At 37.7% G+C, this 14061-nt stretch overlaps 1 protein-coding gene across 4 annotated transcripts; it reads left to right on the top strand.

Moving 5' to 3' along the window:
• The first annotated feature begins 5631 nt into the window (after positions 1 to 5631).
• LOC127508773 (uncharacterized) lies at positions 5632 to 13142 on the top strand. Of its 4 annotated transcripts, none has more exons than XM_051887141.1 (5): positions 5632 to 5702; positions 7097 to 7138; positions 7214 to 7252; positions 7336 to 7819; positions 7934 to 13142. In XM_051887141.1, exon 5 carries the CDS (start codon positions 8783 to 8785, stop codon positions 10847 to 10849), a length of 2067 nt encoding a protein of 688 aa, XP_051743101.1. In that variant the 5' UTR covers positions 5632 to 5702; positions 7097 to 7138; positions 7214 to 7252; positions 7336 to 7819; positions 7934 to 8782; the 3' UTR covers positions 10850 to 13142. The 4 variants fall into 3 exon arrangements, with proteins under 4 accessions (XP_051743103.1, XP_051743101.1, XP_051743104.1 ...); XM_051887143.1 differs by having other exon boundaries at positions 7383 to 7819; XM_051887142.1 differs by lacking the exon at positions 5632 to 5702 and having other exon boundaries at positions 6918 to 7138.
• The last annotated feature ends 919 nt before the right edge of the window (positions 13143 to 14061 follow it).

Here is a 14061-nt window from a genome sequence, read left to right as displayed (position 1 = left end):
TGCTGCTGTTTAATTGGCTTATCATCAGTAGCAATCAGTATCAGTTAAAGTATGTAATAAAATACAGTCTTGGACTTGTTACTGCTCTAGTACAGATCCTATTGTATTTGATTGTATTTTCCCTGTTTGATGAGAGTGAAATATTGAAAGGGATTTTGGATTTATATTATGCTGAGAAAGAGACAAGGAATGCTGTTTTATTCTGTCAGAAAATAAAGAGTCTTAATGTAACACTCCTCGTTATCCTCTTTTTTGTACGTTTTCTTTATTTTTTTTCTTTCACGCAAGTGACTTACGATTGAGGAACACAACAAATGATTAATCTAAAGAGGCAATAGACACAAGAAGTGCTATTAATACAGAGTTTCAGCCATCCTTCGGGATAGTACAAGCTAGAATAGGGAGGGATAAAGGAATAGTGAGACTCCCAGATCTTCTGGGAGAGGTGGGATGTCTGGAATAGACCAGTGAGGACTGACAAGTGTTGAAACCGATACACACTGATAAACTCAACACGTTCCAAACCCAAATGGTTTTCTTATTTCTGCAAAACGCAGAAGATAATATTCTGAGAATGATCCCATTTTATTTTGCATTAACAAAAATTCTGATTTTTTCAGAACGTCTTTAGTGTTCCACAGGAATGCACACAGGTTTGGAAAGACACAAGGCGAGTGAATTATGACAGAATCTTTGCTGTGGTCTCAATGCATAATAATAGTAATTATGAATGAATCATTTTTGGATGGATTACAATTGTAAACAAGGTAAAGGCCTTTAAAATGACCAGATTAAAATGGCATACAGCAGATGTACATTAGGCACGCGCGAGTCTGTAATGCTAAACCGTGTATGTGTAGCGTTTTGCACAAGCACATTTCATAGAAGTTTTACGAGTGACTGTACTCTTTTTAACTTTTATACATTAAAGAGACTGGTCTTGTATTTTCTTGGATGTTTATTAAATAAAATTGTGTGAAACATTACATTGTCGTCTGATACCCGTCTCAGCCACCACGTATCTGTGTGCTTGTGGTACTTTGTGTACCTGTGGGTCCCCGGCCAATTTCCGGGGTGGCGTAGTCCAGTTATTGCCATAATTGGCTTAATTGTGTTAAGCTTTTGATAGCAGAATGCCACAATACTTTAAGATGAATTAATTCAAGGCAGTTATCACATTCATTGAACTATTTCAAACACTGGAATTAAAGAGCACCAACGCAAGCAATACTTCTCGTACAAAAATTAACCATACTAAACTCTTACTATAAAACCATGAAAAAAAAAAAAAAACCAGTTCGCCTTAAGTATTTGATTTATAACTATTATATGAAAGGCAAGTTATACTGCTGTTTAATCATCAGCTTGGTTTGTTTGTCCATGTCTTGTATGCTCTTAGTTCAATAGCTTGTTTTATAAACTGTTATTTTTTCAAATTGTGAAGCGTTGACCAATTAAACAAATTATTGATACCTAGATATACAGACCAGCAAATTGCTAAATCTGTTGCTTGCCTATAGTATGAAGACGATGAGTAATTAGGTTATCTAAATTACAGTAGACCTAAGCCAATGCTCGCTAGACCTGTCACGATAAGTACTTTTAAAGACAATTTTATGCCACTGAATATATAATCATAATATAAAAGCATAGGCCTACACACTTTCAAAAGAAAAAAAACATTTAATTCTTTAGATCAGGGGTGATAAAGAGACATGGGGCAGGGACCCCCGATACAAAATGTGTGAAACATAGCCTCTGATATTAATAGAAAACAATCATATTACGCTAATTATATTATTTTAATGTTGTTGTTGCCTCATTGTCTGTATATTTTCATAAATTTTCAAATTTTGCAAAAGATTTATGCATCATAACAAAAATATTTTGCAATTAAAATCACAGTTTATTAAGTTGTTCACAGTTGTCTTAATTATTTGCAGTTTCATACATTTTCCTTTTACAGTCAGGTGGACTATTATACAATTACATGAATTTCAGCTTTAATTAATAGGACTTTACATTTAATTTTACAGCCAGGTGGACAATTATACATTTTACATGAACTTCAGCCTTAATTTTAATAGAACTTTACATTTAATCTTACTGTCAGGTAGATAATTATACATTTACATAACCTTCAGCTTCAAGCTTTATAGAACTTTACATGTTCATTTTACTGTCAGGTCGTGTACAATAATATTTACAGTACCTGACCTTCAGTTTTAACTTTAAGACGTCTTTAATGAGATGCTGACCCTGGTGAATTACACTAAGGCTGTCTATTCTGGGGGATATCGATGTTGCTAGGCAGAGTATCATGTCAGACTCAGGCTGCGGTTTTGCACGATATTTGCTTTTCAGGAAGGAGAGGGAGGAGAATGCACTTTCACAAAGGCAGAATGCTCATCATTGCCTTTGTTGCCGGTTGAGGAAAGTCTTCCAGGAGATCCAGAACTGGGCGAGAGGGCTTGTCTCGTATATATTTCTGTATGTACTGTCAGTGCTTAAATCAATCAGTTGATCCTACTCTGTCACTGTCAAATTTGATCCATCCGATGCATTGTTTTTAAATGGAAACTGTATTCATGTCTTGTCCTTTCGCCAGGACTCTGCTTCAGAAAAGTACTTTCCAAACTGCCCCTCGAGTGCCTCTAAGTGCGCAATAATTAAATCTATGGCGGCATTATAATGCCATTAATGACCGAGCACACAACTGATGCTTGCGCCCGCAGTAAATCACTTCCGCGAGAGGATAACAGATCTGCACGCGAGGAAACGGGAGCCCGCGAGCTCATTTTAAACCCGCGCGTGCATGACAACTCCTCTGCGCTCAGATCAAGCCCTCGTATGAGGGGTGATTTCTATAAAATGCGATGATCGCTAACCAAACTAAGAGGAGAACTAACGTGTACACGCACGCCAGCCGTCTGGCCAAAATCCCATAGTATTCAGGCGGTATACTAGGCGGTATCTCAAGATATGAGACGTTCGACGTCACGGTCACGTGTTGGAGCTGCGCTCAAAGTGCGCGGCGGTGATGGCGGCGACGTAGTTGAGAAAGCATATTTTTTACTTATAAACAATGGATAACAGTGGATAACATTGATATTTTAGTTTTATTCCTATTTTGCCCAAAGGAAGCTTTAAGGTGTAAATGTTAATAAGTTGGAGGAAGCATTACAAATCCGTCTCCCTGATTGAAGCTTGGCCATTCCTCCGGCCACCTCTGTTGCGCAAGACAGCTGACTTTTCTCCGTTTGAAGGACACACCGGCACAAGGGCCATTCCAGCTGAACTAAGGCCTTCACCTGTTAATATGGAAAATTATAATAAAAAAAAATAACAAGCCCAAAAATGCATATAAGTGGCCATGGTAACACTGAAAGTGCGCGCTTGGCTTGAAGCAGCTAAACAAATAAAACACAACAGAGACGTGCTCGACGGTCAAACATGTTTTTTGTTTTTTTGTTTTAAAGCACATGTTTACTTAGAAAAATAATGTAAAAGTGCTGCAGTAGTTATATGCTGCACCTTCTGTCAAAATGATGGATCGTGACCTTTGACCTTTCTGACCCCTGTAACCCTTGGGGCCACCCACGACGTTCCCCTCCCCCCCGGGCCACCCACAAAGTTTTCCTTTGACATTGTTGGTGATCCTCCGGGGCCCGATATGACCTTTGTCCACATATTTTGAATAGCGATGGTGCCCTGTGAACCTCTGGACGTCTTCTGGGTGATCAAATGGCAGACAGATGATTTTAAGGCTTTTTGAACTCTGACACGCCATATTTGAGGGTGTGATGTGATGGCATCCGCATTCCAGCTTGCTTGTGGTCATTTTATGATGCTCTCATCTCTCTGTCTGTGCAAACGATAAGCAACACGAGTCTAGAAACAGTCGGATCAAAATAATAAACATATTTTATGAAATAGATTACATTTCAATCATTCTGTTCTTTTAAGGAAGTTGGTGATAAAATTATAATACACTGAATTACAAACAGTTACTAAATTTACTGAGACCATTTAATTATAGTTTAGCTAAATGAAAAATGCTTATGAAATATTAAACACCCAAAATGAGGTTCATCAAGTAGTTGAATTTTCATTTTAACTTTGTCAAAGCATAAGAGGTTTTTGTGGACATGTCCATGTTTTTGTGGAGACCTTCCATTGACATGACTATTTTTTATCACTTATCCCTAAACTCCCGCATCACAGTAATTCAAACAGTTGATTACTATAAATGGTGTTTAGTATATTTAGTATTTTTCAAAAAGTTCATTGAATAACATTCACTTCTTTTAAAAGTTTATAAATAAATTGTATAAAATTAAACATGCTTCTAAAACAGTATTAAACATTTATTTATAAAACAACTCATGTTTTTCAGAGAGCAGGGGAAAAAAACACTCCTTACTTTTTTTTTGATGTCCTTAACACGAATGCAATGAAGTCTAAAAATCTCTCTCTCCAAGTAACTTCTAAGCGACCGTAATGTGAAACCTGAGAAAAATTATGTTTTTTCAAAGCAGAGGGTGATGGGGTAGAGAAATGTTTACAGACTAATTTCCCACGAAAGTCTGGATGCATTTGGAATTTTTGCAAACATATGTCGCCTCAACATATGTTTTTTAAATACTTCATTTATTCTAAGGGTACCTGAGGCCTTTTCGGATCGTAAAAACAACGTTTGAGCTAAGCAAACACATGTGACATAACCATTTTATTCGCTCTGCCCGCTATAAGATCGCTATGGACCTCTGCAGGTCGTGGTGGATAATGTTGTCCCTCACGCTCTTATAGTTTTTATTAAAACTGAATAACCATTAGCAGTGTGAGACAAAACAGAATATGCTCTGGAATGTTTACGACTGTCGTCTTATACAAACTCATCTGTGTCAGAGCTGTCACGCGTATTTTAAAAGTTTGTTTAAATAACATGTTGCCAGGGAGATTGTCACCTTTCACATATGGAAAAAATCCTTTCCAAAAGCATCTTCTGTTGTCTTTCGGTTGCCCTCTGACATTTGGGGTGTTGTATTTTGCCTTTTCACCCCGGGGGTGAAAAAATGGAAAAAACACCTGGTCTTTCAGATACAATATATAGAGCTCTGGCGCCATCTCTTGGTCATTGATGAAAATGGCAATCTCTTTAGATTTTAAAATGGAACTCAAAATTATTTGACTAAAAAAGAAAAATTAGTTCTGTATGATAAAACATTCAGTATATTTTCTGTTTAAAACTCTCTTAGACTTTGATATTATGTTTCGTACGTAGATTTTTTAAAACAGTTTCTAACCCAATAATTCAAATGTGTATATATACAAACACACACACACACACACGCAATTGTCTAACATCTATATTCTAACCTACATATCTTGTTATATATTTCCATATAGTAATATCATGGTATAGGGTTCTATCAATGTAGATCAAACGTAATTTAAATTTAAAAAAAAAAAATCGCTATACAATATTCTAAACATGATATGCAAGCAATTATCTGGTGAGTTAATTTCTTTAACACATGCTCACCCCCCAACGTGGAAAAATAAAACAAGCCTCCGTCCCCTGCTGTGGGGCTGTCTTTATATAAGTCGGCCTGTTTCATATCTTAGCTACACTTTTCTGCGAGTTAAACGAAACCTTCTGCCGCTTTTTCTCCAGTCTCCGAAAAAGATGACAACGATCGGTGAGTTTCTTTTTTTAATATTTAAACTGTGGCTTTTGAAATGCATGTGTTTTAGTAAGGATGGATGTATTTCATTGAAAAGAGGAAAAAAAAGTTTCTACCGATTTATCATTAATTTTTCTAGGTCATACTACGTACCAGCTAACGATAGCCTATATTTAAATGAAAGATTGTTTTTCTGTAATGACGATCTACATTTTCTTAACGTTATTGTTTAATGACCTACGCTCGTTATTCACTCAACATAATTGTTTTCATAATTGGCGAAAGCTTTATTCATCTTTTTGTTGTCTGTTTGACTTTTCTGTTTTTATGCGTTGATATTTATGGACTAGCTTGTTAAGATTGCATCGTTATGTTTGTCACGAATTACCCATCCGGTTGTTATTGACAACCAAGACAACGCAACGTCATAACTCGTGTGTAGACCATGGTGACGTATAATTCTATGAGATAAAATGTAGTTTTTTCATTCCGATTACGCTTTGTACATGTAGTTTCTCATACACGCTAAGCAAGGGGTTAATGATCCTGTGATTTTACACTTGTGTTTAAACTGCTAGTGATCTTTTTTTTTTTTTTTTTGCTGCGCTGTTTTAATTGAGATAAATTCTGGTTTAATCTGTTTTAAATGTTATATATTTCACATACTAATTTTCTACCTTTTTCATTTTGTAAATGTTAAACATAATATTAGCCATTTAATAAAATTTTTGCCTCTGTTAAAAGTATGCTTGGGTTCTGTATTGTTGTTTCTACATTGAACCACGAGATGGCGACAAAGTGCTGTTTTTTTTGCTGCTCTGTTTTAATTGAGATAAATTCTGGTTTAATCATTGTTTTAATTGAGATAAATTCTGGTTTAATCTGTTTTAAATGTTATATATTTCACATACTAATTTTCTACCTTTTTCATTTTGTAAATGTTAAACATAATATTAGCCATTTAATAAAATTTTTGCTTCTGTTAAAAGTATGCTTGGGTTCTGTATTGTTGTTTCTACATTGAACCACGAGATGGCGACAAAGTGCTGCTTTTTGCTGCTCTGTTTTAATTGAGATAAATTCTGGTTTAATCTGTTTTAAATGTTATATATTTCACACACTAATTTTCTACCTTTTTCATTTTGTAAATGTTAAACATAATATTAGCCATTTAATAAAATTTTTGCTTCTGTTAAAAGTATGCTTGGGTTCTGTATTGCTGTTTCTACATTGAACCACGAGATGGCGACAAACTGCTGCTTTTTTGCTGCTCTGTTTTAATTGAGATAAATTCTGGTTTAATCATTGTTTTAATTGAGATAAATTCTGGTTTATTGTTAATTGTAATGTTTGAATATGAATCTTATTATTTGTGTAAATTCATAACAGGCTTTTTATATATTTAATAGGATCAAATGTTGAACAGGATGCATTCACTGCCATAAATCTCTGTAAGTGCATATTTTATTTATTTATTTTATTTATTTATACAAAATGAAATTTAACAATTTGTTATTTGTTTACAGTGACGGGAACCCCGGATGACGTACATGTCTCAGACACAGGTAATTTTTTTTTTTTTTTTTTGGTCTTGTAATAATATTATATAATGTTAATGTAAAATATTAATCATATTTATCTTTTATAGAAATAGCACTTCTAGTGACACAACCAGGGTTTATTGATCTGACGCAGGATTTTGAAGAACACGGTCCTAGCACCAGCGATGCTGATAGGATAAGAGACGCCCTGCCTACTTACACGGCAGCGAGATCTCCGGCTGAACAAATCAGTACTGCTGAATTGGTAGACCTCACGTCAGATTCAGACGAAGAGTCTGAGGTGTGCGTCAATGTACCTCCCAGGAAACGGAAAAACATAGATGACTCTACCACATGCCAAACTCCTCAGGTTAAGCTAATTAATGGTAAGACTATCTTTCTTTTATTATTTTATAGAAATTTCTACGATATTCACAGCATTACCTTTGATATAGAAAGTAGTTTTTGATGTTTTTGAACAAATAATCGAGCTCAGATCAGATTCTGACATAGAGTCTGACGTATCCGTCATTGAACCTCGGAGGAAACGTAAACACATAATAGGATCTAATTCACATCAAACTCCTCAGGGTAAGACTATCTTATTTTTAGATTTACACTTATAGTTATCAACGTATTCCACAGCATAACAACCATTAATGTGGAAAATCTGTTTTTAATGGTTTTTAAAAATATTCTATACAGATAGACACGGCAGCAGCGTGGATGATATTTTAACATGGACGGAATCACAGGTCGTCGAATGGGATCGTTCGTCATGGACCAGTGATCGATACGACGAGGCTACAGTGAGAGCCAGGCAGACGCCGTATCCTTTTTACGTAGCGACGAAGGAAGAAGAAGAAGCTGAAAAAGAAGAAGTGCGGGGGACGGAGAACAGAAATGATGTGCAGGATGATATTTGGACTCTGTGTCGTGAAATCATTAAAAGATTAGATGACCAGGCCATAGAGAAACGTAACAGTACATCCGCCATTAATAGGCGTTTTGATGAACTTAATAGCAGATTGGATGACATTAGTATCAGATTGGATGGTCACTTCAAAGAGAATCAAAACAGAATCGCCTCTGAATTTTTAGCGATTCATAACAAATTGGATTACCACTTTCAAATAAATTGTGACAGAATAGCGTCAGAGTTTTTTGAAGTTCATAACAGATTGAAGCATCTTAATGCATTGGTTCCTGAAATATTAGACTGTTTATATCAACTGAATCAGTCATTAGAGGAATCTCTCCATAGATTGCAGACATGTGTCGAAGAGAATCATGAGCGTATCCTTAGAGAATTAAATGATCAGTTGAGAGAAAGACAATTAACCGTTAGTCTTCTCAGCGCCATGGTTACCTGCGCACATCCAAGTTAGAAATGTATGATGGATTATGTATTAGCTACATCTGATTGTAGTACCTTTTTCAGAACAGACATGTCATGATTTTTCTGTTTGTAGTACCTTTATTTGTGTTTTTTTCTTTCATTTTGTGATATTGCATATTATGTTTTCGTTTTTGGCCTAAAAATAAAGATTAAAAATGGATGCAGAGAAATCTTTTTCCACAGCTGAAGCACCCAACTGTCAACCAGATCAAACTCTCTCAGACTTGTTACAGAGCATGCTTGAAATACAAAATGCAAATCCGCATCTCTTGTGTGAAAGATTACAACAACTGAAAAATATGTATCCAGATTTTGTAGAAACAACTTTTAATGATGTACCATTACAACAAACTTCTAATTTGGAACATTTGCAATCGTCTATTGACCAATTTCCTGATATTAATTTGTCTGAACGATTACAGATATTATTAAACACATGCAACATACGTTTTGCACAAGACGGCGGGGCTTTAAATAATAGTCACGGATCAACAGGTAACGCATCTACTGTCACGGCTCGGTCTGCAGTTCCGGTGCGACCGTCAACCAGCAATGCAGCACCCCCCACAGGTACGTCACGACTAACACAACCAAACATTGATACTTTGATTCGTGACGGTGGGGAAGTAAATGGTTACCGTATATTACCGAGACCCTGTTTCAATAGCGTACAATTGCGAAGACCGTTGAATCTGATAGAGATTAACTCTACAGATTTAGTGTCGTACCACATTTTTTTACACAATGCTTTTAGCGAAATAGTGGCATTTGCTAGAGACATTGGCGGTGATGCTAGTGTGATCAATATGTCCCTTACAGGGTCTTCTCTGTCATCACCCATTCAAACCATTTTAACAGATCGGAATAATTACGATGTCAATCTATTTACCGATCAAATTGAGAGAGTTTTACAAAGTAATGAACAGATATTGACGGACGATGCAGTCGCGGTCGAAGTTGACATGGCCATGAACAGACAAGGAGGCGGTCGTTGTAAACTTACAGATTTAGCGCTTGATCAGGTCATCAAACGCAAAAAGATGTCATTATTTTCACCCATGAATATATCAAATAAATTATGCTTCTCTATCTGCCTTGCGCATTTCCTCAATCCGCAAGCGCCCGAGAATGAGTTAGAAAGACTGGCTGTGTCCATCCACAATGACGCAGGCTTCTCAATTCAAGACAAAATTGGTTTTGGTGATTTAAATTCGTTTGAAAGTCTTTTAGACATTAAAATCGTTGTGTTTTACAGGACGAATGCTGGTGCGTTAGAAACGTACAAAAATCACAATGAAGCTCACCCTAAAATGGTATGTCTCTATTTGCACGATGATCATTACTATAGGATTCTGAATTTGACATCATTCATCGGCACATCCTATGTATGCGAATTTTGTTTCAAAGGCTACTCAAACCCTAGAAATCATCAGTGCAAACACGTCTGCAATGTATGTTTTGTTGCTGATTGTTACAAACATCCTAAAAGAAACATGCATTGCCCCGATTGTTTGCGATTTTGTAAGTCGAGTTACTGTTACAATGCCCATATAAAAACACACCTTGTATGGGAAAAAGCACCGTGCGACGCTATAAAATATTGCAGACTGTGTAACAAACGATACAACGTCATAGGTCAAGGTACGAGAGCTCAACACAAATGTAGTCCCAACCGTTGCGACCATTGCGGCGAAGATCTGCACAATCACGGGCTACACCGTTGCTTCATACAGCCCATAGTACCCAAGGAACCTAACAAGAATTACATTTTCTATGATTTTGAAACACGTTATCAAAATGGAAAACATATAGCCAATTTTGTTTGCGCAATCACTTTTGAAGGAGAAAAATTTGTGGCAGAAGGCCCCGGCTGTATAGCACAGTTAATTACACACTTCAGACAGCCGCAATACAAAGGATACTGTTTCATAGCTCATTGTGCGGCCAGATTTGATTCGTTTCTAATTCTGGAGTATTTTTGCAAAGCAGGGATTGCGTTAGATGTCATAATGCAAGGTTGTAAATTAATCTTCATGTACGACGAAGCTTTCGCACAGCGATACATTGACAGCTACGCATTCATACCAATGGCTCTGTCTAAGATGCCCGCGGCGCTAAACTTAACGACTACGGAAAAAGGATATTTTCCCCATCTTTTCAATAGGGTGGAAAATGAGAATTATATAGGACATTACCCTGATAAAAAGTTTACAACTATTTAAACATGTCTGATAAAGACCGTGTAAAGTTTGATGCGTGGTACACCGGAGTTTCAGGTAAATTGTTTAACTTCAGGAAAGAGTTGTCTGAATACGGCGTGAACGATGTTGTCTTGCTACGTGAAGCATGCATGAAATACAGAGAGGCGTTCATAGAATGTACCGAAGTTGATCCATTCAGCTTTACTACTTTAGCATCGTGCTGTATGGGTGTCTTCAAAACACATTATCTCGAAAGAGATACTTTGGCACTGACGCACAATAAGGCTTATGTCCGTCAGAGTAAGACCTACTCGAACGCTTCGATCGAATGGCTCGAGTATGTAAAAAAGACTCGAGACGTGGATATTCATCATGCCGTAAACCACGGTGAAGTGTCAATCGGTCGTTTCTTTTTAGACGGTTTCTACGAAAAGTCAGGGATAAAACATGGGCTAGAATACAACGGATGTTTGCATCATGGTCACGAATGCCGCTTTGAACCCTATCGGACGCACCCCATGTCAGGAGTGCCCTATGGGGTTCTCAGGAGTCAATTTGACGATAAGGTTGATATTCTGCGGAATGCGTACGGTTTGCAAATTGAAGTTCTTTGGGAGTGTGAATGGGAAAAGATGAAGCGGACCGACCCTTCTGTGATGGAATTTATGAGTACTTATTCAGCCCCTGAGAGACTGAGACCGAGAGACGCGTTGTTTGGGGGACGTACTAATGCTTATAAACTCTATCACAAAACGGCCGATGGTGAGAAAATAAGTTACGTAGATTTTACAAGCTTATATCCTTTCTGTCAGGCTAGGAAAACCTATCCGATCGGTCACCCCCAAATCATTTTCAAAGATTTTGAGCCGATCGAAAATTATTACGGTCTTATCAGAGCTACAGTTTATCCGCCCCGCAAATTACTGCACCCTGTTCTCCCTTACAGATGCGGCGGAAAACTGATGTTTCCAATATGCCGTACATGCGCTCACGTTCAAAACCAGACAACGAACTGTAGCCATACGGATGAAGAGAGGGCGCTCACGGGCTGCTGGGTCAGTCTCGAACTTTTAAAAGCCATAGAGAAGGGTTACGTGGTAGCCAAGATCGATGAAGTTTGGCATTTTCCACAAAGGTCGGATACATTGTTTCGTGATTACGTAAAGACTTTTTTACGTTTGAAACAGCAGGCATCCGGTTACCCATCAAACATTGTCACCAATGCTGACAAAGAGTCTTACATACGTGAGTATTATGAGAAAGAGAGTATTCGTCTCGACCCCGAAAAGATCTCCCACAACCCCGCTCAGAGGTCTATCAACAAGTTATTGTTGAATAGTCTTTGGGGACGGTTCTCTATGAGGGAGAATCTACCTCAGACTACTCTTGTGAAAGACCCCGAGCATTTCACCAGAATTGTTTTTGGTGAAACCGACAGTCTGTCATATTTCACATTCGTCTCGGATGACGTGGCTCTTGTCCAGCATCGCTCCGCAAAAGATGAAGTTCGGGAGACTCGTGACATTAATGTGTTTGTTGGTGCGTTTACTACAACTCACGCACGCTTGGAGTTGTACGAACTCATGGACAAACTCGGTGACCGTTTGTTATACTCAGACACGGACAGAGTTATTTTTGTATCAAGGGAGGGCGACTGGGACCCACCTCTGGGGGATCATTTGGGAGAGCTGACAAATGAGTTAGACAACGGAGATTATATTAAGGAATTTTGCTCTAGCGGGCCAAAATCCTATGGGTATCGCACCGCCAAAGGTAAAGTATGCATGAAGGCAAAGGGTATAACGCTCAACGCTAAAAATTCCTAAGCTATTCGGTTGGAGAGTCTTATTGGTCTGGTTGACAGCTATGTGACTGCCCGTGACACCACGCAATGCATCCTGGCCCACACTGAAAACATTGTGAGGAATAAAAAGACTCTTACTTTGCACAACAAATCAGTCGTTAAAAGGTTTAAGGTGGTGTATAATAAACGTCGGCTTTTGTCCGATTTCACCACTCTTCCTTATGGCTACTGATTCGACGCTACACAGGGGACTACGGGATGCTTCTGATTTTGATTTCAGACTTCAGCATCCATTCTCTGCCGTAATCAGTGGACCTTCAAATTCGGGGAAGAGTTATTTTGTAAAAAGTCTGCTGGAAAATGGGATGAAATTGATTTCTAAAAAAATTGAAAACGTATATATTTACAGTTGTTGGCAACCTCTGTATTATGAATTACTGAAATTGTATGATATTAAATTTGTGGAAGGATTACCAGAGAGTCTCAATGATGATGATTTATTACCCGTGACCAAAACAAATCTTTTGATTCTGGATGATCTAATGAACGAAGCGGGTGGGAACAACCAGGTCGAAAAGGTTTTTACTCAATTTTCAATTCAATTCAATTCACATTTATTTGTATAGCGCTTTTCACGATACATATCGTTTCAAAGCAGCTTTACAGAGAATGCATGTCAACATTACAATTTGGAGACTGCAGTTAGCTAATAATGTAATAATTTAGGCGATTAACATACAATCACTGTTAGCAATGTAATTGGAGGTAGAAGCAAAGAGCTCCTGGAAAAATGAATTACATATTAACAATAATTAGGATTTATAGAATGTGAATGTGCGTGTTGATCCAGATGTTGCATCTTCTGAAGTCATCGCAGGAGTTGGCGCCGTCTCTTCCAAAGTTTTAGTCATCTGAGGTCTTCTTAAGAGGCTGGATCCAAACTGAAACTGATGTACTCTCTAGTCACCTCGGGACGGGCGTCCCGAGGTAAAACAGAAAAGCAAATGGAGAATAATTAGCATAGCTGCTGTTCATAACATTAAGCAAAGATAGTCATGTGCAATTGATCTGATATGAGATGGATTATGTGAATGCTTGGCTGAAGAGATGTGTCTTTAATCTAGATTTAAACTGGGTGAGCGAGTCTGAGCCCCGAACATTATCAGGAAGGCTATTCCAGAGTTTAGGAGCCAAATGTGAAAACGCTCTCCCTCCTTTAGAGGACTTAGCTATCCTAGGTACAACCAGAAGTCCAGAGTTTTGTGATCTTAAAGAGCGTGAAGGATTGTAGGGCGATAAAAGGTCGGTTAAGTACACAGGAGCTAAACCACTTAGAGCCTTATAGGTCATTAGCAGTACTTTATAATCGATACGGAACTTAATAGGTAACCAGTGAAGAGATGATAAAATTGGTGTTATATGATCATAT

The sequence above is a fragment of the Ctenopharyngodon idella genome, chromosome 3, assembly GCF_019924925.1.
Source record: "Ctenopharyngodon idella isolate HZGC_01 chromosome 3, HZGC01, whole genome shotgun sequence".
Taxonomy (NCBI): domain Eukaryota; kingdom Metazoa; phylum Chordata; class Actinopteri; order Cypriniformes; family Xenocyprididae; genus Ctenopharyngodon; species Ctenopharyngodon idella.
This window is presented reverse-complemented; position numbering and strand designations above follow the sequence as displayed.

Bases quoted from the DNA above. Each gene is read 5' to 3' on its own strand.
- LOC127508773 (XM_051887143.1), top strand. From the start codon at position 8,783: ATGGATGCAGAGAAATCTTTTTCCACAGCTGAAGCACCCAACTGTCAA.